A 27,994-nucleotide genomic window follows, 5' to 3' on the forward strand; every position below is an offset into this window, starting at 1 on the left:
ATGGTCTGTTGAGGCAATAACAGTATTAAATTGTATTACAAGCATTTAACTTTCTTGCATAGAGTCTTCTGATCCAAGCTCATATTCATATGCACCCATGCAGTGAGTAGCAGTGTCATTAGTTATTAATTCTGTCTCAGTTTACTCATGAAGTGCACAAAAAAAAACTTATACCAGACAGTAAAGTTTCCCAGCTCAAAAGGAAACTCTAAACAGAACAAAGAAATGAAAATAAGCAGCTTGCCTAAACTAGGTCTGCACAAATAGGATTTGGTATTGACTTGTTGATGTACCTGCTGGCTCAACAAACTAAACAACGCAGACTGTGTTCTTCCAGATAAATTCCAAAAGAATATCTGACAGCTTATTGAAATATGTAAAGCCTTTAAATTCCCTAAAATTGCTTTCCAAGAGGAGAACAGAAAATCTTCTTGGCTTTGAAGGAAAAGTCACCAAGGGAAAGCTTAATGGCTTTCTCTTTGTATGTTTAGTAACGTGAAAGACATTTCCAAAAGTTAATCAGTCTAGTTCTGTGGGAATTCATAAAATTGCATAGGATTGTGCAGGACATACAACCTGCTCTTCAGCCCACTCAGCCCATGCTTGCCCTTAACTCTACTCAAGTTTCTTTCTGCCACCTTGTTTCCACGTAACATAGAAGAAACTGATTTTTCCCATCTAATCTATGACAGTTCACAAAGCAATCCAATTCACCTGCTAATTTTCCATGCACTGTATTTTCCCAACATTCTCATTACCTCCTCCCTCCATTCCCTCCATCCCTAAATTTTACTACTAAACCAGGAGCATAGAGTCGTTGAAAAATACAGCACAGAAACAGACCCCTTGGCCCACCTAGTCCATGTTGAAGCCATTTAAACTGCCTACTCCCATCTACCTGCACTGGCACCCGAGCCCCCCCCCATACCCCAACCATACATGCACCTATCCAAATTTCTCATAAATGTTGAAATCAAGCTCGTATGCTCCACTTGTTCCACACTCTCACAGCCCTCTGAGTGAAGAAATGTCCCCTTATGTTCCCCTTAAACTTTTTACGTTTCACACTTAAACTATGACATCTGGTGTAGTCCCACCCAACCTCAGTGGAAAAAGCCTGCTTGCATTAACCCCTCATAATTTCGTATACCTCTATCAAATCTCCTCTCAATCTTCTACATTCTAAGGAATATAGACCTAACCTACAAAATGTTTCCTTATAACTCAGGTCATCAAGTCCCAGCAGCATCCTTATAAATCTTCTCTGTACTCTGTCAACCTTGTTTACCTCTTTCCTGTAAGTCGGTGAGCAAAACTGCACACAATACTTCAAATTAGGCCTACGAATATCTTATATAACATCAACATAACATCTCATCTTCTATACTCGATACATTGATTTATGAAGTCCAATGTGCCAACAGCTTTCCTTATGATCCAATCTACCTCTTACCTCACTTTCAATGAAAAATGGACCTGTACTCCCAGATCCCTTTGTTCTACCACACTCCACAGTACCCTACCGTTCACTGCGTAAGCTCCACCCTGAATGGTGCAACTGAAGTGCAACACCTCACACTTGTCTGCAGGAAATTTGATCTGCTATTTTTCAGCCCACTTGTCCAGTTGATGCAGATCCCTTTGCAAGCCATGATAGCCTTCCTCTCTGTCCAATCCACTACAGCCCCCAATTTTGGTGTCATCTGTAAATTTGCTGATCCAGTTGACCACATTATCATCCAGATCATTGATACAGATGTCAAACAACATAGGGCCCAGCACTAACCCTGCGGCACACCACTAGTCACAGGCTCCTGTCATCTACTATTAATCTCTGGCTTCTCCCACAAAGCCAATGTCTAATCCAGTTTACTATATCATCTTGAATGCCCAGTGACTGAACCTTCTTGACCAGCCTCCCATGTGGGACCTTGTGAAATGCCTTGCTAAAGACCGTGTAAACAACGTTCACTGCCTTGCCTTCATCCACTTTCCTGGTAACTTGCTCAAAAAACTCTATAAGAATGGTTAGATATGATCTACCACGCACATGGCCATGCAGATTATCCTTTATCAGCCCATGTCCATCCAAGTACTTACACTGTGTATCTAGACCCTTAGAGTATCTTCCAATAACTTACCCACAACTGATGTCAGACTCACCAGCCAATAATTTCATGGTTTATATTTAGAGCCTTTTTTCAAACAGTGGTATAATATTGGCTGTCGTCCAATCTTATTGCTAAGGATGATTTAAGGATGCTAGGAGGCCGGCAATCTCTGAAGTTGCCGCCCATAGGGTCTGAGGGATCATCTTGTCTGACCCTGGGGATTTATCCACCCTGATTTCCTTCAAGTTAGCAAATACCTCCTCCTCTGTAATCTGTACAGGGCCCCTGAAGCTGATACCACTTTGTCTCACTTCTATAGACTCTGAATCCATCTCGTGAGTAAATACAGATGCAAGGAATTTATTTAAGATCGCCTCCATCTGTATTGGCTCCACACCTGGATTACCATTCTGATCATCCAGAGGACCAATTTTGTCCTTTGCAATACTTTTGCTCTTAACATATCTGTAGAATCCCTTAGGATCTGCTTCATGTTCTCTGCTAGAGCAACTTCATGTTTTCTTTTAGCTGCTGATTTCTTACTTAAGCGTTCACTTTCATTTTTTATACTCCGTAGGCACCTCATTTGTTCCTACCGCCCTATACCTGATATGGACCTCTTTTTTTTCACTTTACCAGGGCCTTAATATCTCTTGAAGACCATGGTTCCCTAGACTTGTTATCTTTACCTTTTATTCTGACAGGCACTGATAAGCTTTGTCATCTCAAAGTTTCACATTTGAAGACCTCCCACATACCAAGTGCACGATTGCCAGGAGACAGCCTGTCCCGATCCACCCTTGCCAGATCATTTCTGATATCATCAAAACTGGCCTTACTCCAATTTAGAATCTCAGACTGGGCACCAAACCTATCTTTTTGCATATTTACTTTGAAATGAATGGCATTGTGATCACTAGGTGCAAAATGTTCTCCTACACAAACTTGTCACCTCCCCAGTCTCATTCTGTAATAGCAGCTCCAGTATCACACACTCTCTTGTTGGGATGTCAGTGAGCTGATGAAGGAAACTTTGCTGAACACATTTTACAAACTCTATCCCATCTTATGGGATTCCCAGTTAATACGTGGGAAGTTAAGGTAACCAGGTGACCATTGAATATCATTTTTTATTGTTAAAATGCACTTATATATTCACCCTGGTAATCCTAAAATAGCTACCTGTGCCTTTAAGAGAAAACGGTGATGTCTTTATGCATGTGTGGAGCAGAAAGAAGAGTCACAATGTCCTAGAAGGACATCGAGTGCTAGTCGTAAGACGTGGAAAGATTTTTGCGAGTAAGGTATTGGCACTGGATAGTGTGATTGTGCAAAGTTCCTTATTGGCCTTGTCGTGTGAGCAAGAAGAACCCGTTTCAGGATCTAGCCTATATGTGTTTGGAAGTTAAGCATGTGTATGCCAAAAATTGCCACTACCGTATTGGTTTTGTATATTTTGTTTTATTTATTTTCATACTGCATATGTAACAAGTGTGTGGACCGAAATTAAGCTGAGATTGTAACAGCGGGAACTGTGTTTATTTTAAATTCACTTTGTTGTTTTTATTTTGATAGCCTCTTTCTGCATTAAAACGTCTAAAACAGATAAAGGATTTAAAGACTCAAAAAGGTATTTGTTATCCTGCATGTATATTTTTCCCTTAGGCTACAAAATTTAAAATCATCCGCTATTACAACCTTATGTTTCTTACAACCGTCTCCAAATCTCTAAGTCTCTTGGATTGTTGGGTAGTCTATAATGTAGCCCCATTAATGAGGTCATACCTTTCTTATTTCTCAATTTCACCCATAACACCTCACCAGACAAGTTCTCCAGTCTGTCCTGATGGAGCACTGCCATGACATTTTCCCTGACCAGTAACACCACCCCTCTCCCCTTAATCCCTCCCACTCTGTCACGTCTAAAACAACAGAGTCCCGGAATACTGAGCTGCCGCTCCTGTCCCTCCTGCAACCAAGTCTCACTAATGCCTACGCTACCGTAATTCCAGGTGTTGATCCACACTCTGAGCTGATCGGTCTTTCCTATGATACTTTTTGCATTGAAATATACACAGCTCAGGGCACTAGTTGCACGATGCTCAAGCTCAACCTGTTGACTCCTGACTTTGTCTGAGATCTTACCAATATCTGTCTCCACAACCTGTCCACTAACTGTTCTGGCACTCTGGTTCCCATCCTTCTGCAACTCTAGTTTAAACCCCACCATGCAGCATCAGCAAACCTTCCCCCTACAATATTAGTCAACTTCCAGTTCAGGTGCAAACCATCCCTTCTGTTCAGGCCCCACCTTCCCTGAAAGAGAGCCCAATGATTTAAAGAACTTATACCATTCCTCCTACACCAACTCCTTAGCCACATGTTAAACTGTATAATCTTCCTAGTTCCAGCCTCACTAGTACCTGGAATGGGTAACAATAGAAACATAGAAAACCTACAGCACAATACAGGCCCTTCGGCCCACAAAGTTGTGCCGAGCATGTCCCTACCTTAGAAATTACTAGGCTTACCTATAGCCCTTTATTTTTCTAAGTTCCACGTACCTATCCAAAAGTCTCTTAAAAGACCCTATCATATCCGCCTCCACCACCGTTGCTGGCAGCCCATTCCACGCACTTACCACTCTCTGTGTAAAAAACTTACCCCTGACATCTCCTCTGTACCTACTCCCCAGCACCTTAAACCTGTGTCCTCTTGTGGCAACCATTTCAGCCCTGGGAAAAAGCCTCTGACTATCCACATGATCAATGCCTCTCATCATCTTATGCACATCTATCAGGTCACCTCTCATCCTCCATCGCTCCAAGGAGAAAAGGCCGAGTTCACTCAACCTATTCTCACAAGGCATGCTCCCCAATCCAGGCAACATCCTTGTAAATCTCCTCTGCACCCTTTCTATAGCTTCTACATCCTTCCTGTAGTGAGGCGACCAGAACTGAGCACAGTACTCCGAGTGGGGTCTGACCAGGGTCCTGTAAAGCTGCAACATTACTTCTCGGCTCCTAATTTCAATTCTATGATTGATGAAGGCCAATACACCGTATGCCTTCTTAACCACAGAGCCAACCTGTGCCACTGCTTTGAGCGTCCTGAGATCACAACCGTGGAGGTCCTGCCCTTTAACTTAGCACCTAACTCCCTGAACTCCCTATGCAGAACCTGGTCACTTGTCCTACCAATATCATTGGTGCCTACATGGACCACAACCTTCTACTGTCTACCCGTCCACCTGAGAATGTCTAGGGCTCGATCCGAGTTGTCCCAGACCCTGGCACCTGGAAGATAACATAGCATCTGGGAATCTCATTCTTCCCTGCAAAAATTCCTGTCTGTTCCCCTAAATAACAAATCCCCTATCACCAAAACACACCTCTTCTCCCAACTCCCCCCCACTTTCCCTCCTGAGTCACAGAGCCAGGGTCAATGCCAGAGACCCGATGACTGTGACTTTCCTCTGGTAGGTCATCCCCCTTCACATTATCCGAAGTGATATACCTGTTGTTGAGGAGATGGTTGCAGGGGTACTCTACATTGGCTCTTTAACCCCTTTCCCCTTCCTGACTGTCTCCCAGTTTCCAGGGTTCTGCACCTTGGTCGTAACTCCCTCTCTATATCTCCTAACTATCTCCCTTTCAGCCTCCCGAATGATCCGGAGTTCATCCAGTTCCAGCTCCAACTCCTTAACGTGGATTGTTAGAAGGTGCAGCTGGATGCACCTCACAGTTGTACTTGCCCGGGACACTGAAGGTCTCCCTGCCTTCCCACATCCCGCAAGAGGACCTTGCACTATCCTGCCAGGCATCTCTGTTGTCCTAGCTGTGCAAATGTCAAGAAGGGAGGGGAAAAAAAACATTCTACCTGCAGCTTTTCTGTTTGGCCTGCAGTGACTGAAGCCTTTCCTCGCTGAAGCCTCGAAGAGTGAAAGCCTCAAAATCACCACTCTAACTTTATCCACTGCGCTTGCCCCTGCCTTTCTCTAATTTGTTCCTACTAATCAATCCCAAACACTGATTGGTCATTGGTCAAAACTCCAATGAAATAACTGCCATGAGTTGCTGCCTTTTTCTACTCAGTCAGCTGGCCTGAGTCAAACTTCCTTCTCTCAAGTCTCTGATACTTCCAATTGGTCGCTGGTCAGAGCTGCAAAAAAAGCTGCTGTGCGTTACTGCCTTTTTCCACTCCATTAGTGAGCAGGAGTGAAATTCCCTCCTCTCAAGCTTCTCATCTCCCGAATGGTCACTGGTCAGAGCTCCAAGAATACTGCTGTGACTTGCTGCCTTTGTTTACTCCATTAGCAAGCCTGAGTGAAATTCACTCCTCTCAAGCTTCTGATCTCCTATCAGTCGCTGGTCAGAGCTCCAAGAATCAAGCATCTGTTAGTTGTTAGTACCAACCAGTGTGCCATGTGATGTGAAAGCAAACTGGAGCACATGGGGGAAACACATGCAGTAACAGTGAGAATTTGCAAACTTCACATAGAAAGGGGTCGGGATTGAACCTAGATCACTGTAGTTGTGATCCAACAACTCTACTTGCTGTGTTACTAAATTTATTGTAACTAAGGTGCTTGTCAATCTTCCATTCAGTCACAGAGAAAAAAAAATTGGACTGTAGTTTCCATTTGCACTGTTCATACAATATTTCTAAAATTTGGTTGCTTCGGTTCTTAAATAGAAATTAATCTTTGAGAATAAATTGCAAATTTAAGAATACATTATAAACCATAATAGAGTATAAATTGGTCAGAACTGAAGAAGAGTCTTTGAAATGTTAACTTTATCTCTTCTTCCATATATGCCTCCTGATCTGCTAAGTATTTCCAGCATTTTCTTTTTATTTTCACTTGGTCTTTTGTTTCTTTTAAATATATTTTCAGTGGAATGTTGGCTGAGTTTGGTGCCATCATGCCATAGGTAGCTCACCTCAGGTTCAAATATGCCTGTAATGTGGAGAGTGTGTGGTTGGAAGAGATTGCTAAATGAGTGAGTTGTGAAGGCAAGGAGAACCTTGAGCACAGTTCAAATTTTAAAGAGATGTTCTTGGAGAGTGAAGGCAATGTGAATTTCAAAAGGAGGAAGTGGTGAATTGGAGAGGCATTCAGTGAAGAGCTAGTGCTGCAATGTTTCAGAAAGATAACCTTTTGTGTAAACTGAAATCAAACTTGTTTACTTTTGAATTATCTTAAATGTATGTTATTGTGTCACTGACTCATCAACAGAGGGAACATTTGGGAAAAAAAGAACTCCTTTTCTTTGGGAGAACATTATCAAATTTCCTCTTAACCTTAACATTCTAATGAAAGCTGCTGTGTTTTCTTTTATGGCTCACTGCTATTATCTTAAATTCCTGCTATCATTTTTGAGAACCTCTTCTTCACACCCTACAAGACCTATTTCTTGGATAAGGTACTTCTAATTATGCACACTGTTTTAAATTCGGGAGCATGCTATGCTGCAATTTTTTTTCATCATTAATTTCACTCAGTTGAAAGACGTAGTAAGCCTGTAACCAAATAGATGGTAAACATTACTATTGGCTGAAGCTCCAGCTGGGAGAGTGAAATTATTCTTCAACTGTTGTTGAAGAAAATAAACTGGTGTTCATTGATAAATAATATGAACACAAAAATATTCTCCATAATAATCTGTGCTATAAGATAGCAAATTATGCTAAGACTGAAATATAAAAGGATTCTGCAATGATTGGCAATGTTTTTTTTATCAATTCAGCTGTGTCTGTAACTTCATCTAGATATACTCCGAGTGCTAATGACAATGAATGTATCTCATACTGAGCTTGTTGTCTAGGATTCCTGGCATAATGCACGAAACCACTTTGTTCAATTGGAGCAGACCATCAGGGATGTCAACTCTGGACTGCAAAAGAAAAAAATGATTTATTAATCATTTATTTAGTCGACTGATTTTGACAATAAAGGATTGATTGTATAGGGATCTATTTGTGACAGAAAGCCTTGAGGGTCACTTTAGCAGTCTATTGTAATTTTACTGACCTAAATAAAATCTTATAAGTCTAATTTTAATCAGAAATTATGATTTAGCTTGGATCCTGAGGTATATGCTCTTTATGTTTTTGTTTGTATATGTTCTATCTCCATCATATTCTACACTCATGTAAAGTAAAGACAATTCCAGTTTTCTGCTCTGATCCCCTTTGTATATGGTATTTTCCTTATGGATTTTGTGGTTTTTGAACTAGCTATTTGCTTTGCAGTGAAAAGTTTTCAATAGCTACAACACTGCAAATTACACGTAGCAAGGTTTTAAAGACAGAAGCCTCCAACAGCAGTCTTACCCATCTTGATTTGGATGACAGTCATTTTATGATATGCAGCACTATCACAACCTAGTCGCTCTGTAGTGAGGGTTTTTGTAAATTACCCCTGTATTGATAATACAGTCATGGAAGATGCTAAACTGTCAGATCTGAGAGTGACAGCATGTGCGCATCAGAGTCAGAAGGTTGTAGGCTCAAACATTGTTTCAAAACTTCTGCATGTGACCTGAGAACTATTTCAGTGCAATTTTAATGTGCACTGTACTTTGGTGAAATTTTACCAGTATAAGGTAAATAGAAGTGCTCAAGAACACAACACGCACGTGAACACAACACGCATGTGAACACAACACGCACATGAACCCAAGAAAATAGGAGCAGGAATATACCACCAAGACCCTCAAACATATCCTCCCCCCAAAACAATATGATCGTGGATGATCTACACCAGCTTCAACTTCAGTGCCAGTTCCACAAAAACCCTCAATTCTTTCATCTTTCTAAGATAAGGCATATCAACGGCTTACTTTGTTAGGAGTTTGAGGAGGTTTGGTATCTCATCAATGGCACCAGCAATTTTCTACGGATGAGTGTGTTCTGACAAGTCACATCAGTACCTGTATGGAGGATGTGAAGGATCAAAAAAGGCTGCAGAGAGTTGTAGTTTCGGCTAGCTCTGTCATGGACACAATCCCCACCCTCCAAATCATCAAGGACATCGTCAAGAGGTGGTGCCTCAAGCAGATGTGCTTTTATATTCAGAACCTTCACCATCTGGCATGCGCTGTCTTGTCATTAATACCATTGAAGAGGAGGTACAGGTGCCTAAAACCACACTTTAAGGAACAACTTCTTCTCTGCCACCATCAAATTTCTGAACGGACCATGAGCCCATGGTCCTCTTTTGAGCTAATTATTTATGTAACAAATTTTGTGACATGTCAGTGATAAAGCTGATACTGATTATGAAGTATTTTGATGACGCCTTTGTCACAGATGTGGTTTACATAGGTTTCAATAAGGCCTTTGACAAATTCCCACATGGGTAAATAGTTCAAAAGTCTCAGGCCTATGGGATCCAGGGCAAATTGACAAATAGCATCCAAAACTGGCCGAGCAACAGGGGAGCGAGGTTGATGATGGAGGGTTACTTTTGCAATTGGATGTCTGTGACGAGTGCTGTTTCACACAAATCAGTACTGGAACCTTATACTTTGAATGTTGTTGTAGGAGGTATGATAAGTAATTTTGCAGATGACATGAAGATCTGTGGTGTTGCTGATGGTGTGCTGTATAGTCTTACGCTACAGAATAATATCAATGTGATGGTGAAATTATCCTGATGCATGTGAGAAGATGCACTTTTGGAGAACCAGTGAGACTAGGACTTAACCATGAATGATGGTCCTGGGGAGTATTGAGGAGCTGAGTATGGAAATCCAAAGGTTCTTGAAGTTGGCAGTGCAGGGTGATAAAGTGGTTAAGAGAGCATATGGAATTCCTGCCTTCATTAGTTGTTGCACTGAGTACAAGGTGTTTGGTGATGGTGGTGGTGGGATGGTTTATGCTTCAACTTTATAAAATATTGATCAGACCTCAAATAAATCAGCACTGATCACAATGTATGAAGGATATAATAACACTGGGGAAGGGTGCAGAGAAGATTCACCAGGATGTTGCCTGGAATGGAGGGTTTCTAAAAGACCATAAGATATAGGAACAGAATTTGGCCATTTAGCCCTTTGAGTCTGCTCCGTCATTTCATCATAGCTTATCAAATTTTCCTCTCAGCTCCAGTTTCCTGCCTCCTCTCCGAATCCCTTCATGTCCTGACCAGTCAAGAATCTATCGACCTCTGCCTAAGTGTACATAAAAACTTGGCCTCCACAGCTGCCTGTGGCAAAGAATTCTACAAATTCACCACACTCTGGCTAAAGAAATTCCTCCTCATCTCCATTCTAAAAGGATGTCCCTCTATTCTGAAGCTGTGTCCTCTGGTCTTAGGCTCTCCACATCCACTCTATCAAGGCCTTTCATCATTCGATAGGTTTCAATGAGGTCACCCCCATTCTTCTGAATTGTAGTGAATACAGGCCCAGAGCCATCAAACGCTCTTCACGTGACAAGCCATTCAATCTTGGAATCATTTTCGTGAACCTCTTTTGAACCCTCTCCAGTTTCAACACATCCTTTCTAAGGGACCCAAAACTGTTTCAATTATAAGGACAATTTAGAAAGGTTTAGTCTGTTTTCCTTGGAGCAGAGGAGTTTGTGAAATTACATAATGGAGGAAAATAAAATAATTAAGGTAAGACTGCAGGAAATTTTCCCCCTTATTAAAGATGAAAGAACATAGAGAACAGAACTTTAGGTAAGGTATTTAACACTCAAACAATTAGCTAAGGGAAATGGCGTAGGATGGGAAGAATACAGCACAGTACCGGCCCTTCAATACAGAATCTGCTTTTGCTTTTTGTGGGAAAGCCAAGTTTGTCTGGATCCAATGCCTCCTGGCTTTTAGAACGAAGACAGAGCAGAACAGTGGGCTAAGCACATGTCCTTGAGGTGCTCCTGTGTTGATTGTCGGCAAGGAGGAGATGTTGTTACTGATCTGCACTGATTGTTAACTCTTAATGATATTCAATCACTGGAAATAGTGTTTGTTCATTCACAGGGCTGGGGTTCACTGGCATGCCATCAGCAAACAGTTCCATGAAACTGGGTGCATAGCAGCTCCTTGAAAGCTCAGACCACCATTTAACAAAAGTAAAACAGAACATAGCATGACTAATTCAGGCAAGCGCTATTTTAAGACCTGTAGAAAATGACATCCTGTCATCTGACTTTTCAAAACAAAATTTTGCTTAAGTTCCACCTTGTTTCCTTAAAAAGAATGAGGTACGTTGGCCATTTTCTTCCAAAACCATGGACCTTTTTCAATCCTGGACGGGACCACAGTTAATGGATTGTCTGCTGCCAATGTTGCACAAGAATCTTTTCATCTCAGTTCATTTTGCTGTTCTGAGCGGCAAGAAATAGGGCGTTCATCCTTCATTAAGTAAACAAATTGGTTTCCAATGATATTCTCAGGCCCCACTGCATTTAAGCTGTGATGTCAGGAAGGAAGTCACTGAGGGTTTTCCAGAGATAAAGATGACAGTGAGGAGTCATTTATTGATTGTCTTTCCTTTCCTGGGCTTTCTCCTTCATTACATTTTTCTCCTTTATTATGCTTTTATCAGTGAGCCTTTCTTTGATTCAGCCGCAATGAAAACATTCTTGCAGCAGTATTACACACACGTAGCATCATATACACAATACTCACAAGAAAAACATGTGTAGCCCCCCCCCCCAGCCTCCCTCAGGGTCGCTCGGCTCGCTGTCGTCTAGGGAAACAGCCCTCGGCCCCGCCAAACTGGGTAATTAGTTTGTGTGGATGCTGTGTGATGTACCCCACCCCGCACAAATAACAGACAATACACCAGATACGATTAAATGATTTACAGTTTATAGATATTACTGGAACTATATAAATAATAGAGAATAAAATATAAGAGGAAAATAAAAGGCCCCACACTTATCAAAGTTCAATCTCTTCGTGCACAAAACAGTTGGAGCTCAAGAACCTTCTTCTTCACCTTCACACCACCTCGACCAGCCACCTGGGACCAACAACGGTGGTCGACCAGACGCTCTACACGAGTCCGTCTCCGTCTCCTCGCCAAACGCCCTCCTCAGGGTCCAATCCCGTTAGCGGACATCACAGCACCTGGTCCATCCTCTGTCTCGCTCTCCTGCCTTTCCCCCAAAACCCCGCGCATACAGTATCTTCAAATACACCAAAACCGTAACAACTATCCCAATTGGTTCATAACATCCTCTTATCAGTACCGTGATTAAACAAACTGCTAGCGGGAAGGACTTTCTCAGCATTTAACATAACAAAGAAGCATTCCCAAGTATAACATAACAAAGAAGCCATTTTAAAATTAACATACAAAAAAAAGAAAGACCCCGTACACATGTATTAACAACATAAACTATGTACATCAACTCTACAAAATTATACACAAAACAACACTATTAGAACAATAAAAAATGGTCATAGTGCTAATATAGAGGTGGTAATTAAAATTGTGCAGTTTGGTTGAAGAAATGAACGATTGAAGGGAAGTAGCTATTCTTGAACCTGGTGTTTTTGGGACTTCAGACTTCTGTACCTTCTCTAGCTATTAGAAGGTGGCATGGTCTTGATGATAGGGATAATCAATAATAGATGTTGCCTTGAACCTATTGATGCTGTGTCCACTGGCAGAAGCTGGATCAGATGTGTTGGTGCCTGACCTCCACAGCTCTCCAACTTCTCATTGGCAGTGCAAGGACATTGAAGTGAATGTCAGCACTAAAGCTGGAAAGGCAGTGGTCTCCTATGGAGCTGCTGTTCACATTTTAATAATAACTCAAAAATTATTCATGCAGTTTTAAGCATATAGATTATGTCCAGATTCTGGATTACCTGGAAATGGGCATTAAAAATGATGAATTTGAGTAAATGCATGTCAAAGAAAAACGAGTAAAAAAATTGAAGACTGTTCTAAAATTTAAATGTAATAGATTGTTCATTGTTGTACTTAATATTGATATATAGATTGGTGGCCTTTCTCTCGAACCTTTATATTCTAGGTATACATTTTCATTATTTGTAGCAGTTGAGTTGAATTCTTTTTGCCTAAAATCTATTTACATCTATTCTGTAGCCTCAAGGGTTATTTTAATAATCCAGTCAACTATTCAATATGAGTGTGGAAGGATGTAGTATGACTTTTCCTGCAAAGAAAAATATTTCATAATTCCTTCCAAATAAATTATTCAACAGTCTTAGTGAACCAAAACAGCTAAACTTGACTTGTCTGAGTATCACAAATAATGATGAGTGCATTCTTTTTGAAATTGCTGGAAGATTTGCTTTTAAATTTTAATGCATGCGGTCTTACAGAAAAATAATAATTAAATGTAAATATCTGTACAAAATAGGTCACGCAATCGTTGGAGATATTTTTCACTTACTGTTGAATCTTAGCTTAAAATGTATCTGAATCAATAAAATTCAATTATTTCTCTTATAATCTAATATTACTGTCATTTATGAATCCTCTGATAAGTACTGATGCTAGATTTCTGCATTGCGACGAGAAATGATGGGTTTGTTTTTGATGTTTTTGTGCAGTGTAGCAATATTTTAATATACGAGTGACAAGCATGAAGTATTATTTCAATACAATAAATATGCTGTGTTAGCAATTTATATTGTTAACTTGCAAACCTTTTTTTATTCTCAAATGAAAGATGCTGAAAATTGAATTCATCAGTTTGAAGTATAGGGATACATGAAATATCACAGCAGTTCTTTGAAAGACTGGGTCAGAAATTGTAACACAATCTAGAAACTGTGACAAGTAACAATTGTAAGAATAAAATGCCCATTTCTTTGCTGTGCTTCAAATATTATTCATCAGTTTCAATATTGCGTCAATCCTATATGGATCTGCAGTATTGTGATTGAATTCATAATGGATTCATCTCACATTTCTAAAATCTTGCATTAAACTAAGGATAAGTGAAACACACATGAGCAGTTGTTCAGATTGATTTGATCCACTCAAGCAAACCTATCAAGCTTGAACCTGGTAGCACATGAGAAACCCACTTTTCCCTTTTTAATTCATGCCAATTTAAATGTTTCATTATCACCACAAAGAGAATTAACTGAAAAAATAGCTTGCATATGTGAAGGACTTTGTACTGTTTATATGAGCACAATAATGTGCATCATTGGTACTGGAGAGATTCAGTTTACTTTCTGAATATTTTATAGGTATCCAGAAACCTTACAATTTCTTATTTTAAAATAGGAGGAATGATAATCAAGCATTGCTCAATGTTGGTAAATATTGGTGGGGCTTGTGCTGAGATACTTGTGAAGGTTTTGGTACTCTGGCTCATATGGGAGCTAGTTTTCATGCAGAAACAAGAACATGAACATCAAACCCTTCTGTACAGTCGCAAGAGTGTTTGTTCTGTCTCATACACATTTATAATCAGAGCAATGAAAGGGTCTTCATGGCACAATAATACAAAAGTGTCATTCTAGACATGTTGTAAATCTGAAATAAAGAGAGAAAAGGTTATAAATATTCTACACATCAGGAAGCATCGGTGGAGAATGAGTCTGATGATGAGTGAAATATTATATCTCTACTTTTCTCTCTAAGGATGCTGCACTTCACGCTGAGTACTACCATTTTCTGATTTTATCCTTGCATTTTTGTCATATCTAGGGCAATACTTTAATCACTTTTTTTTGTATTTTCTTAATGTTTATTGTATCAATAAAAGGTGTAATTTTTAGTTAAAATGAGTATATTATTGAAATGCATAATGCTGTTGCCCTGGGTTTGTGGGTAGTGTGATGGCACAGCTGTTAATTCTGCTCCACAGCTCCAGTAACCCAGGCAGAAAGTGTTGATGGGCAAGTACGGGAGATAATATTTTTCAGAACTATGGGGAAGTAGGGGAGGGGGAATGGGACTAATTGCTTTCCTCCACTGGGTGAAGGTATGAGACCAAACAGCAAAATGTCTTTCTTTAGTGATGAAGTAAGAATACACTGGCACAATGGAAAGGAGGCATGCAAGGGAAATAAAAGGCAGATCTCTAATTCCAGGTCACAGTATCTATTCACCATGAATGAATGATTTCCCTTGAATTGAGAGTGATAAAAGCATGGCTTTATAACTGACACCTAGAATGTGCTTATAATATTAGGACTGACACAGGAGCTATGCAAATATGTTCCATTACCTTTTTATTAAAGTGTATATTAAGTCAGTAAAAGTTTCAACTTTTCACTATGTTTTATTTCACAGAAAGGGTGAATCTTTAGAATGCCTATGCCAGGAGGCATAGATGCTCAAGAGGCTATTTTATACAGAGATCATTAGTACCTTGAATAATGCAGGGAGGTGTACTTGATGAAGAAAATCAGTCTGGAAGGCTGAGCCAGCCAAACAAATCTCTTCCCTGAGATCTTCTGCAACATTACATTGCTTGAATTTTTTGCTGATAGCCTTAGTAATTTTATAATTCAAACTAACGTACTACCCTCAGAGGTGGCTGATGTGTTCAAAATTTAAATATCTTTACTGTGCCATTTAATTTTCCTAGCAACACTCAAGAGGATACTGTCACAGTTCTCCATGGGGTGCACCTAGACAATGCAGACAGAGTACAAAGCAGTTATATAAGTAGGCCTTATGAACTTCAAGGTACAAGCTTTGGAGCTAATTTGCTGTCCCATTATCATGACAAAAAGGACACAAAATTAATCCCTGTGTCACTTCTGGATAAAGATCCTCTGAATAATGTATCCTCTGATTCGGTCTCTTTACAGAATTATAACCAGTAAATGAGCAAAGATGTTGGCTTAACCAAGATGATAATCATTAGCTTTATCTGAATCAGATGGTTTCATCTCATGTGTGCTGTTATTTCTCATTAACAGCAGACTGAATTTTCACAACATTCCTACCATTCCTTCTTTAAATAAGAATGGTCTTTGACTAAGTTAATAAAGCAAGCAATATGCCTGGGGATAATCTTAGGAAAGATATAAATGAAATAGACTTGCTAATTTGATTTGCACTAACTCTGAGCTCTGACATGTTTACTCTGTTGCAAGGAAACTGACAGGAATATAGCATCCCTTTATTTGTAGGTTTAAATTTGACATACTATAATTTTTAAGTGAATAGGGTCAGGAAGTGCTTTCTTGGCAGTAAAAACATGAAATTTCATCAATTTTTGTGCTCTATGGTGTTCTGCAAATTAACACTGTTCATTGTACCCATCATTCATAATATTAGTGGTTCATGTGCCAAGGTGCATTTGAAAAGAACCTTGCCATGAAAATTGGATCCAGAGTTGTAGGTAACATTAAAAATCACTTTAAATGTCACTCACTCATGCCGCCAACACATGCATCACAATTCACCAACCCACTGCCAGCCTACTCCACATCTCAAAGTGTTGTAAGATTGCTTTTGTCTTGTACTGCTTTCAACTGCAGTCATTTCATCTACCAAGTTACATATTTGGATTTATATAGAAAAAATGAGTGTTGCCCCATATATTGTGCATATTAAAATAATTCTAATGATTAGATTTCAAGAAAGTAACTTCGAGAACTGAAAATGTTATATTGTAATTTAGGGATTTTTTTTCTGAACTGTTTTATATCTAATTACCTTGCAAGAGACAGGTTCTTTTAATTCAAATGTTTAATAAATTAATCAATATAATCAATAACATCTAGGTTTTTTGTAATTCTGTAGGTATGTTTATGCAAGCATTTCAGAATCATGTAGAAAACTATCTCAACAAATGTTTTATTTATTTATTTCCTATTATTTTGTTTTGTTAACTGTCAAAATGAGCAGTTTTTCCTAAACCCTTCTGATCCAGTAAAAGCATTACTTTCAAGCCACTTTCATTGCTATAACTTATTCTTTGTATCATTCTACAGAGAATTGACATCATTATTTTCTTCCTTTGGTGTACTTCACCTGTGATTGGACTAAAATCTTAATCCTCTTAAGTGCTGCCGTCTTAAATATGTTTTTGGAAATAATAACAATCCCTGTTGTAACTTGTTGGGTGAAGATGAAAAAAGTACAAAGAAATGGCAAAATCCTGTTATGTGTCATAACATCATATCCTCTTCCAGCATATTCTGTCAAACAGATTGGTTTGCTACCTGAATGAATAGGTTTATTTTCGTGAAAGGCTTTCTTCGGCAAATCCTAATTGGAATTATAGGAAAGGTGTTTTGTACTATTTTTTAGTGATTTCACATTGATCATATGTTTCTTTTACAGCAGCAGGCATTTCACCGGAAGGACTTTACACAACTTCTTGAACTCATGGGTAGTGGAAAAGAATCTCTAATATTTATGAAAAAGCGCATCAGGAGGTTGTCAACACAATGGATTTTGGCTGCTCAGAACCTCAATCAGAAACTCGAGATGAGAAAGAGGCAACGGAAAAAGGTGACTAGATAATAAAATCAGAGTAAGATGGGCAATGATTTAGGCATAACCTGATCAAGTGTATCGTTCCACTTTAGCCAAAAAAAATTGTAATGTTTCTGGTAAGCTTATTCTTCTTTCATTGAAGTTTTTAATTATGTTATCAGTGGACAGATTAGAGATGTAAAAAAGATTCTGTTGAGAAGATTGCATCGAAATTGCTGCATCTTAAGTGCTTTTCCCCTAATAGATCTGTCCTCTTTTTTTTATATAAGCTTCCTTCTCCTAATAAATTAAATTTACCTATATTGTTGAACACTTCTTTAGTCCTCAATCCTACCTGCTGTCAGATAATGATCAAGTGCCATCTCAAAAATGCTAATGGATTCCAAGCAAGGGGAGATGTTTTTTACCCATACTTCCACCATCTTGTGAAGGAGGAAAGTATATATTCCTAAAGCTAATATTGCTCAAGCTCAAAAACAATTTGCATTACTCACTATGACAAGCTATTAGAATGGAACTTTGACAGCTAGTTGAAAAATAAAAGCAAAATTAAGTGAGGATTGAAAGACTATTTGAAATAAACTGCTTATGAAATGGTTTGTGGAACTCAAATAGTATTTTTCTCTGTACACATCTGTTTCCCTAATTCTGTTGAATTTTCATTACATTTACTGATTTACTGTCCCTATTCCTACATCGTTTTCAAAGACATTGTGTTCTACTTGCTTCTTTTTAGCTTTTTGTTAATTTTTTGATTGCTGCAACCTAGCTAACTCCACAGCCTTTAACAGCAGTCACCCCATTTTCAAAAATAAATCACAAAACGGGAATTCTCATAGATAATTTAGAATTGTCATATATAGTAGATACAAATGAGGTTTGTGAATTGCAGATGATTCGTAATTATCTGAAAGATATCCACCAGATACTCACTTGTCGAAAATTACCCAGTACTGTCCTGAGAATCAGATACTCACTTGTCTTAGATTACCTAGTATTATCCTGAGTCCACTGTTTTAATTTTTGGTCTGTTGAGTAAACTGTCCTCAGGTGTTAAGACAAAGTAATTTGTTAAAGTTGCTGTTCCTCAAAATGAACAAAGGACAATAGAAAACATATGTTGGAAGTGACTGAGTAGACGTTCATCCCTGATTGGTAGAACTTGATGAGAATTGGATCTGTACTGCAGCATCATGCTCATGTTTCATATAATTGCCTTACTTTGGAGTGAAGCACATCAATGGCATTTTCAGGTCAGTTCACTTCAGATCTTTGACTGCACACCAGGATCTGCCAGTCTGTACATCTGACATGATAAACTGTGTCAATTGCACATCAAATTACAAAACCTCCTTTCCATGATTCTCTTGGAGTTGTGCAGGAGAAATTAGACCAATCATCCTGGACATGAGATTGCCATAACATAGAAACAGACCAAGTCCTATACATACCTGTAATCCTATGGTGCTCCATCCATCTATTAATCACCCTAATTATTTGCCACTCACTCCCTCCAATCCCATTCAGTCCTGTAATCAGCCTTAGAGTGTACAGGTCCCAATTCTCTTTGTGGTTGTGACTGCACAATTCTTCTTGGCTTGGAGCAGGTGTTCCCATCCTGCAGTCCATGGACCCCTTGCTTAATAGTATTGGTCAATGGCATAAAAAAGGTTGGGAACACTTGGCCTAGAGTCTACACCCACATAGGCCATGGCATGACCTCCCTTTACCGCCCGGCCGAATTCATAAATCAATCTCTTCAACCCTCTGATTGGATGAGTGTCAATGATCCTGCAAGGTTCCAGTGAAAACTCTGAACTCAACTGATTGCAAATTCCGATTCCTCTGATCGCAAGCTCGGAGAGAATTGGTGGCTTTGTGGCTAACTTTACAGATGATACAAAGATAGATGGAGTGTTGAAGAGGAAGGGAGTTTGCAAATTAAGAGAATGGACAAAGAAGCGGATGATGGAATACAGTGTCGGAAAATGGATGGTCACGAACTTTGGTAAAAAGAATAAAACCATTGACCATTTTCTAAACAAGGAATAACTTGCAAAAATGCAAAGGACTAGGGAGTCTTGGTGCAGGATTTCTGAAAGGTTAACTTGCAGGTTGAGTTGGCAGTAAGGAAGGCGACTGCAATATTATCATTAATTTCAAGAAAACTAGAATATAAAAGTACGGATGTAATGCTGAGGTTTTATAAGGTGTAGTGAGATAACATTTGAAGTATTGTAAGCAGTTTTGAGCCCCATATCTAAAGAAGGATGTGCTGGCATTGGAGAGGGATCCAGAGGAGGTTTACAAGAATGATCCTGGGAATGTAATGGTTAATATACGAGGAGTGTTTGATGACAATGGGCTTGTACTTGCTGGTGTTTAAAAGAATGGGGTGGGGAGATATCATTATAACCTACTGAAAATTGAAAGGCCTGGAGTAGATGTAGAGTGGACGTTTCCAATAGTGGTACAAGCTAAGACAAGAGGGCATAGCCGCAGAATAGAAGAACATCCCTTAAGAACAGAGATGAGGAGGAATGTCTTTAGCCAGAGGATGGTGAATCTGTGAAATTTATTGCCACAGACAGCTGTGGAGCCCAAGTCATTGGGTATATTTGAAGCAGACGTTGATAGGTACTTGATTAATAAGGGAATCGAAGTTTAAGGAGAAGAGGCTGCGAATGGGGTTCAGAGGGTAAAGAAATCAGTCATGATCGAATGGTGGAGCAGACTCCATGGGCTGCATGGCCTAATCCTGCTCCTGTGTCTTATGGCCCACAACTTATTTAATTTAACTATGTAATATGTATATACTTACTGTAATTCACATTTTTTCTCTCTATTATCATATATTGCATTGTAATGCTGCCAAAAAGTTAACAAATTTCACCACATTTGCCAGTGATTTAAACCTGATTCAGGTTTTATGGTCCTCCTGCTATTCACACACTTCAGCCAGTTACAGAGTCAAACAGGACAGAAGGGGCCCATTGGCCCAACTGATCAATACCAACCCTTTCTCTCACACACTCTGGCCATTTTCTTGACTGTCATCCAAGGCTACAAATAGTAACATGACCATTGCTCCACTCTGTCTCAGCCTCAGCCTTAGGAGACATATTTTAGTGGCTGAAAAGTTATTTTATGCAAAGGAAGATTTACAACAATGGACCTCCAACATAATCTGTCATTGAAACATTGTTGTTTTGACCACCAGGCACGCGCTTGTGAGAGCACTGAAGTTACTAGATCCCTATATTTGAACTTCAGCATGATGCACTCCATCTCGTCAACTTGGTTTCATTGCAATCAATGTGCTGTTATGACTGCTTGTGCATTGAACTATACAGAGAAAGAATAAATTCACTGGTGATAGAATCATTTTGTACTGGTCCTGTACTATCTGACAGAATGCCAGCTCTTATTCAGTAGACTCAAAGATGAAACCCAGATACTTCTGGAGGTGTCAAATGCCAGTGCTCAACACAGTGCAAAAAAAAGTGATGAATTGTTTTGAAAAAGGAAGCAGATGAAAATACTGTACAAAACAACAAAGTATATAAAAGCTAGGCCCTTATTTACACTAATGTGGATGCCATACAGTCCGCACAATGTTATCTGTTATATAGGGTATCAGACTTATTTTTGACTTACCAAATAAACAATGTGCTTTGTGAAAGTTGAGAGGAGAAGAGCAAAGAATACCTTTTAAGCGCATCGATATTCTCAGATTATCTAACACCATGTAACATAAAGCACAAGACTAGACATCCAAAATGATTTTTTATGTGAAATCACCTAGGGAATGCAAATTACTTTCCTTTGAGAAGAGCACACTGAACGTAGATTCAGCACAAAAAAAAAGACATTCGCCCATTGTCCCTGAGCACCAGCAGTGTCTTCTCTTTCATTGCATTTTAATGTTCTTGAGGAATTGCGTATTGTCTTTCACATTGGTCACATAATAATGCCATGAGAAAGGATAATCTAATAACAGAAATAAAACCATAACAATTATTTCATTCTCCTTTACACTTTTGTGCTGAAAATGACATTAAACAATCTTGAACGGGAGCAGAATTATGCTGTTGAGTCCGTTGAGTTTGCTCCAGCATTTGATCATGGCTGATTGATTTTCCATCTCAACCCCATTCTCCTGTCTTCTCCTCATAACCTTTGACACCCTACTAATCAAGAACCAATCAACCACTCTTTTAAACATACCCAGTGACCTGGCTTCCACAGCTGTCTGTGGCAGATTCACTGCTCACTGGCCAGAGAAATTCCTACTCTTCTCTTTTCTAAAGGCATTTCCTTCTATTCTGCGGTTGTACCCTTTCGTTCTAGACCACTCTGATTATATCTTGCAAAATTTGTTGGGTTTCATTGAGATGTACCCCCCCACAACCCGCCACCATCTTCTAAACTCCAGCAAGTACAGACCCAGAGCTATCAAATATTTTGCATACATTGACCCTATCTTGCTAGGATCATTCTGCTCTGGACCCTCTCCAATAGCACATCCTTTCTTAAATATTGGCCTCTAAAACTGTTCATAGTACTCCAAGTGTGGTTTGACCAACACCTTGTAAAGCCTCAGCATTATATCCTTGCTTATATGTTGTAGCCCTCTTTAAATGAACACTAAACTACAGAACCAAACTGCAAGTTAAACTTTAGAGAATCCTGCACTAGGATTCCTAAGTCCCTTTGTACTTCTGATTTTGGAATTAACTCCCCATTTAGAAAATTGTCAATGCCTTTATTCCTTCTACCAAGAGCACTCTGATGAGGTATGGTTGGCATCCATCTGTCTCGAAGAACAATGGGTGATGACGATCATCATCACAGGCCTGAACAGAAGGTATGGAAATCCTGAGATGCCCAGTCATCAAGATCCCCCACTTGGCCTCACCAGTGTAGCCCAAAGGAAAATTTTTGGCACCAGCTTGGCTGCAGGAGCTGCCGGGAGGATGTTCAATGACATCCAGCCACCTTAGGGGCTCCACTCCAGATTTATTATCTGGGTTTACTCCCGTTGCCTTCATCTCTCCTGAGGCTGTCCACAAGGCAGTGAGGCTATTTACCCATAGCTGGGGATCTGGTTCTTGAGCACCAGGGTGTGTCCACACACCAGTGGGCCTGTATGCTAAGTATGCAGGAGCCAGGCCTTCTCCCTGTCCTCTACGTTTCAGTCTGAGTCCGAAAGGAGTTTAGCTTCCGTGTGTCACCATCGAGGAGGCACTACATGAGGCTTGCTGTTGGAAAGGCTATGTACTGGCGGGGAGAGACTTACACATTCAGCTCTCCTTTTCGCAAGACTGCTAGCCAGCAATGGAAGCTGAAAGTGAGAGTGTCAAGCACTACCCAACTACACTAGACACGTCACGACAATCATTTTGACACCTGGTGTAATATTAGAGTGAAAAATATAAACATCTAGTGGTAATTGTAGGTTTTTTGGGAGGAGATATGATGGAAATTCATCTTAAGTGATGTAGGATTTTCTGAGTGATCAGCCCTCCCTCCAGTTAGGGACAATGTAAGACACAAATCTAGAAACTCTACTGTGTCCAAATTCAATCCTTCTTTACTCCAAAACACAGTTGTGCCTGGGGCTAAAGTCTTTGGCATTACTCAGTAAGCATTGAACATTTTCAGGACAAAGGCCAGATTTAAGGGGATTGGAATTGCCAGTAGCCATAGCTGGAGAAGATAACTTGGGCTGAGAATTGGAAGGAGAATATAGTAATGCTGGAAAGGATGACTGGTGGCCATTGACTGGTGGAAGGAGTCACAACTGGAGCTATGGGCTGTGATTGGGTAAATTGCCGGAGGATTAGTTGGAACCTTCATTGATAATTGGGTATGAATGGATCAGAGGTCAGATTGTTAGGTTTGGCCATTAATGAACCAGGAATACATGGAGGGGTGTGGTCATTTGGCCAGAAGGATAACAACCAAATAAATGACATAACCAACAGGGATCTCGCTCTCATGCTGTGTTTGAAACACCTATTTGTTCAGGACTGCAATGACTGCTGCAGGGAAATGTAGTCTAAAACCCCTTGAACACACCAAAAGAAATTGTTCTATGTGCCTTGTTGCAGAAATCGTATTAGGCCACAAGGGTGACTCATGTTTGAAAACGTTTCACTGAATTTCAAGATTGACATCAAACCACACTGAAGCTGTAGTTATCATGCTTCACTCCAGAAAAGATTGATTTTCAATTTCATTGGAGAAAACTGTTGGCTATTTAAATTTCTGCGCTATTGCATTGTGATTGTGATTACCATTTGTTTCCCAAAAAAATTTACTTGACACATTTATAAATAAATAAATAAGGTTAGCAAACAACACCCTTTACCGTTCTTGGGAATGTAAACTGAAAACTTCATTGCACAAAGCCGATAGAAGCATTACAGTGGATTGCATGCAGTAAACTGGATGGTCATAACAGGATGTAAGGATTGCAAATCAGGACTAATTATACTCACATGACCTGGCATGTGCAGAATAAGTTCATGGCTCCTGCTCATTATTAGGATTACATCTTCCATCCAGCATGAAGTTTTTTGTTGAATAACTTATTGGCTCTGAAGGGGGTAGAATGTTGTGAAGAGACATCAGTAAAAGCCATCCTATACCTTTTAAAGAGGAGGTGCATTGTTTTTGCAATCTTATGTTCAAGCTGATTGAAACTTGGCCAATGGTTTCATGGCCATGACCTCAAGTAAATTGGCTCCATAGTTTACAGACAGTGTACTAAAGGCCTTGGTCCATCAGTAGTGAACTGCTGCTACTTTTCAAACAGAAGGCAATGAGAGGATTCCAATGCCACAAATCAAGACCCTGGATGTGATATAGAAAGGTGCACAATGGCCTTGCACGTGATCTGGGTCAGTTAGTATATGCCGAATCCCACATCAGCATCCTCAAACACTGATCAATGAGACATTCATATCTATTTACTTATGCTTATAAACATGAGATTATGGAAATGTTTGCACACGTTCATTCCATAATGTTTCCCTTCAAGAGCTGTCAGACTTAAATCTCTACATAAACTTGACTGATATGAGAATTAAGTGGACGTCAGTGAAGAAGAATTCATGCCACAGAGATTACTGTTATTTTGTAGACGTCCTTCATGGAGGCCAGTGTTAAGTAGCTTCACATCACTGCAGATTTGACACAATGAAAAACATGGCCATGCAGATTCTACAACAGATTAACCTTTTTTGGTGATGAAATAGATTTTGCTCTAATCGGATCTCCAAGTGTGAATCATCAACCTTACTTTTCTGCAAAGACCTCAAATATATGTACAGTGGAGTTGCTCCTATCACTGCCGGTCTTTTAATATATAGTAACTTCCAGATTGCTTCCTTTAGCACCAATTATCTTTTTGCCTTTTTTGAAGCTGTTTTGTTAATTCCAAAAGGACTTTTTTTTAGATTATGAGAACACACAGTCCTCTTTTATTGTCACTTAGAAATGCATACATGCATTAAGGAATGATACAATGTTTCTCCAGAGTGATATCACAGAAAACAGGACAAACCAAAGACTAACACTGACAGAACCACATAATTATAACATATAGTTACAGCAGTGCAAAGCAATACCATAATTTGATGAAGAACAAACCATGGGCATGGTAAAAAAAGTCTCAAAGTCCCCAACTCAATCGACTCCCAAGTCCCCAATAGCAGGTGGCAAAAGGGAGAAACTCCCTGCCATAAGCCTCCAGGCACCGTCAACTTGCCGATGCCTTGGAAGCAGCCGACCACAGCCAACACTAAGTCCGTCCATCTGAAAACTTCGAGCATCCGACCAGCCCCTCCGATACAGCCTTCTGCGTGCCATCTTCTGCTGAGCGCCTTTGACCTAGCCCCGGCTGTTGAAACAAGCAAAGCCGAGGATTCGGGGCCTTCTGCTCCGGAGATTCCCGTTACCACACAGTAGCAGCGGTAGCGAAGCAGGCATTTCAGAAATTTTCCAGATATTCCTCTGTAGTCTCATGTCTATCTCCATCAAATCAGAATTGTGCACGGTCCCCTACTTGACAGATTACAGATATCATTCACTGGAGAGGCCACACGCGCTGCCGTCGCACCATCTTCTCCACCACAAGCCTACCACCACGCCTGTCCACCTTTGTCCATCCCTTTCATTCTATTAAGTGTGTCCAATTTGAGTAGGAGGTGAGGTGTAGGGCAACTGGTGTGGACACAAACCACCCATTACCTGTCGGTGTATGTACAATTTCCTTTCTCGATCTCCCTCTCTCCTTGCTCTCTGGCAGAAGAGCTTGTTTGTCTTCGATGCTTATTTATAGTTTATTCACTGCATTGTTGTGATCTGATCTTCAGCACATTCTATCTGAGTATAGCACCTTTTAAAACTGTGTGAAGAAAAGAGCAGAGGAAGGAGTGAGGGAAGAGTTGGGGTGGGAATGGGAGTGTAATGTTAATTCAGTAAGAATAATGGAGTGAGTTCTTGTGGGGGGGGGTCGGTGGGAGTATGCCCATGTATTTGAAAGAGACAGGAGGTGCTGTGACAAATGGTATTGCATTTGCACTGCAAACTTTTACAATACCTTATTAAACGCTTTATCACAACCAAGATAAAATGTTGTTAGAACTGGACATGGTTGGCTGTGCTGTGATGTTATTGAATCATTATTCATGCCACTACCATATCCGGTTTACTAACCAACAGATCAGATAAGAATGCACATTATTTTAGGAATAAATGGACATTTCAGTAATAGTTTATTGATTTTAATTGGTCATTACACGTGGGATGGACAGAAGTGACATGCTGCTCAGATTGGGTGCAGTTTTGCCTAATAACGAGATTATTTAAAATTCCTGATGAACCATGTAAACAAAATCACTCAACACATTAAGATAATCATGAGGCAAAGAGGCAACATAATTAATTGTGATTTGAATTTGGACTTTAATTAGCATGTGGAATCGAATTTCTGTTCACTATGGTTGCAGATACAATGAAATACAGGCCAGAATCCTGACAGTGCAACTAAATGATTCCAAGATGAGCTTTCTTGTTGCATGAAACCTTTATCTCTCAGATCTCATGCATAGATTAGATCCAATTGCTGATTCACATTGATCAATCAAATTTTTGTTGTTAAACCTTACCTCAAATGGTTCAACTCTTATTAGGATATATAAAAGTATAGCACAGGAACAGGTCATTTGGCCCACAGTGTTGTGTGGAACAAGTGAAATTAGTAATCACATGCCTATCTAAAAAGCTCTTGAATGCCTCTATGATGTTTGCCTCCACCATTATCCCAAGCAGCACATTCCAGGCACCCATCACTCTGTATAAAACAAAACTTTCTCTTTGAATTTACCCCTTCTCACCTTAAATGCATGTTTTCTGGTGTCAGGTAATTCCACCCTGGGGAAAAAACCCGATATTGGCTGCCAATTCTATCTATGTCTCTCATAGTTTTATAAACCTCTATCAAATCTCCCCTCAGCATCCACCACTCCAACAAAAACAAGCCCAGTTTGTCCAGTCTTTCCTGATAACACATGTCCGTAATCCAGGCAGCATCATGGTAAGCCTCTTCTGCATGCCCTCCAAAGCCTTGACATCTATCCTATAATAGGGCAACCAGAATTGAATACACTATTCCAGATGTAGCCTAAAGGCTGATTTATACTTGTGCGTCAAATGGACGCCGTAACCTACGCAAGTGGCCTACGCCCGTTGTGAGCATTTATACTTAGCATTGGTGTGTCTGCGTCGCTCTGCAATTCGGGCACGTCACGCATGCGCACACACCTGCCCGTGCAAGGCTTCATGGTCATGGTAGTCTTCCTCGGGGTAAACAAGTTTAAAGCGAGCGTCTTTTTTCGTAAAAGCGAAATGTGTCCATAATTTCGGAGGTCTGTAAAGCTTTATGGAAAGCATTGCAGCCAGAGTTCCTTCCCTGCCCTTCAGTCACCCAATGGGAAGCTATTGCAGCGTAGGAGGAAATGCAATGCTACCAGGCGGACCAGTCACAGTTGTTGCGGTCTGCGTTGCTGCGACGTGTAGTTACATTTCGGGAGAGGTGCGCATCAGGCTACGGTGTAGGGATCTGCGTAGGCTCTGCGTGGGGTTCACGGCGACACACATGTATTCATCAGCCTTAACTTGGTTTTACAAAACTACATTTTTGTGTAACATTTCTATCTTTACAGATTTTGGTCCATCTGGGTTTCTTGACAGAGGAAGCAGGAGATGTTTTCAGCCCTATTGTATCGAAGGGTGGTCCATTGGGCGAGCTGGTTCAGTGGGCTGATATCTTGGCCACACTCTATGTGTTGGGCCACAGCCTGAAAATTTCAGCCACTTTAAGGGAGCTCCAGAGGTATTGTAACTTCAATCACTTCAATACAAAATGTGTGTGTGTGTGTATGCGCACTTCTGTCGGGAGCGATGAGG

The 27,994-nt window shown here is 40.1% G+C and overlaps 1 protein-coding gene across 1 annotated transcript in view; it reads left to right on the forward strand.

Moving 5' to 3' along the window:
- The window catches only part of LOC140187101 (alpha-1,6-mannosylglycoprotein 6-beta-N-acetylglucosaminyltransferase B-like), a 919,793-nt gene that overhangs the window by 582,995 nt on the left and 308,804 nt on the right, over positions 1–27,994 (forward strand). Inside the window, exons 7-8 of the mRNA XM_072242054.1 lie at positions 17,363–17,533; positions 27,751–27,920. Of these exons, the coding sequence (XP_072098155.1) occupies positions 17,363–17,533; positions 27,751–27,920 (341 nt within the window). The remainder of the gene's footprint in view (positions 1–17,362; positions 17,534–27,750; positions 27,921–27,994) is intronic.

Source organism: Mobula birostris, chromosome 24 (assembly GCF_030028105.1).
Source record: "Mobula birostris isolate sMobBir1 chromosome 24, sMobBir1.hap1, whole genome shotgun sequence".
NCBI lineage: Eukaryota > Metazoa > Chordata > Chondrichthyes > Myliobatiformes > Myliobatidae > Mobula > Mobula birostris.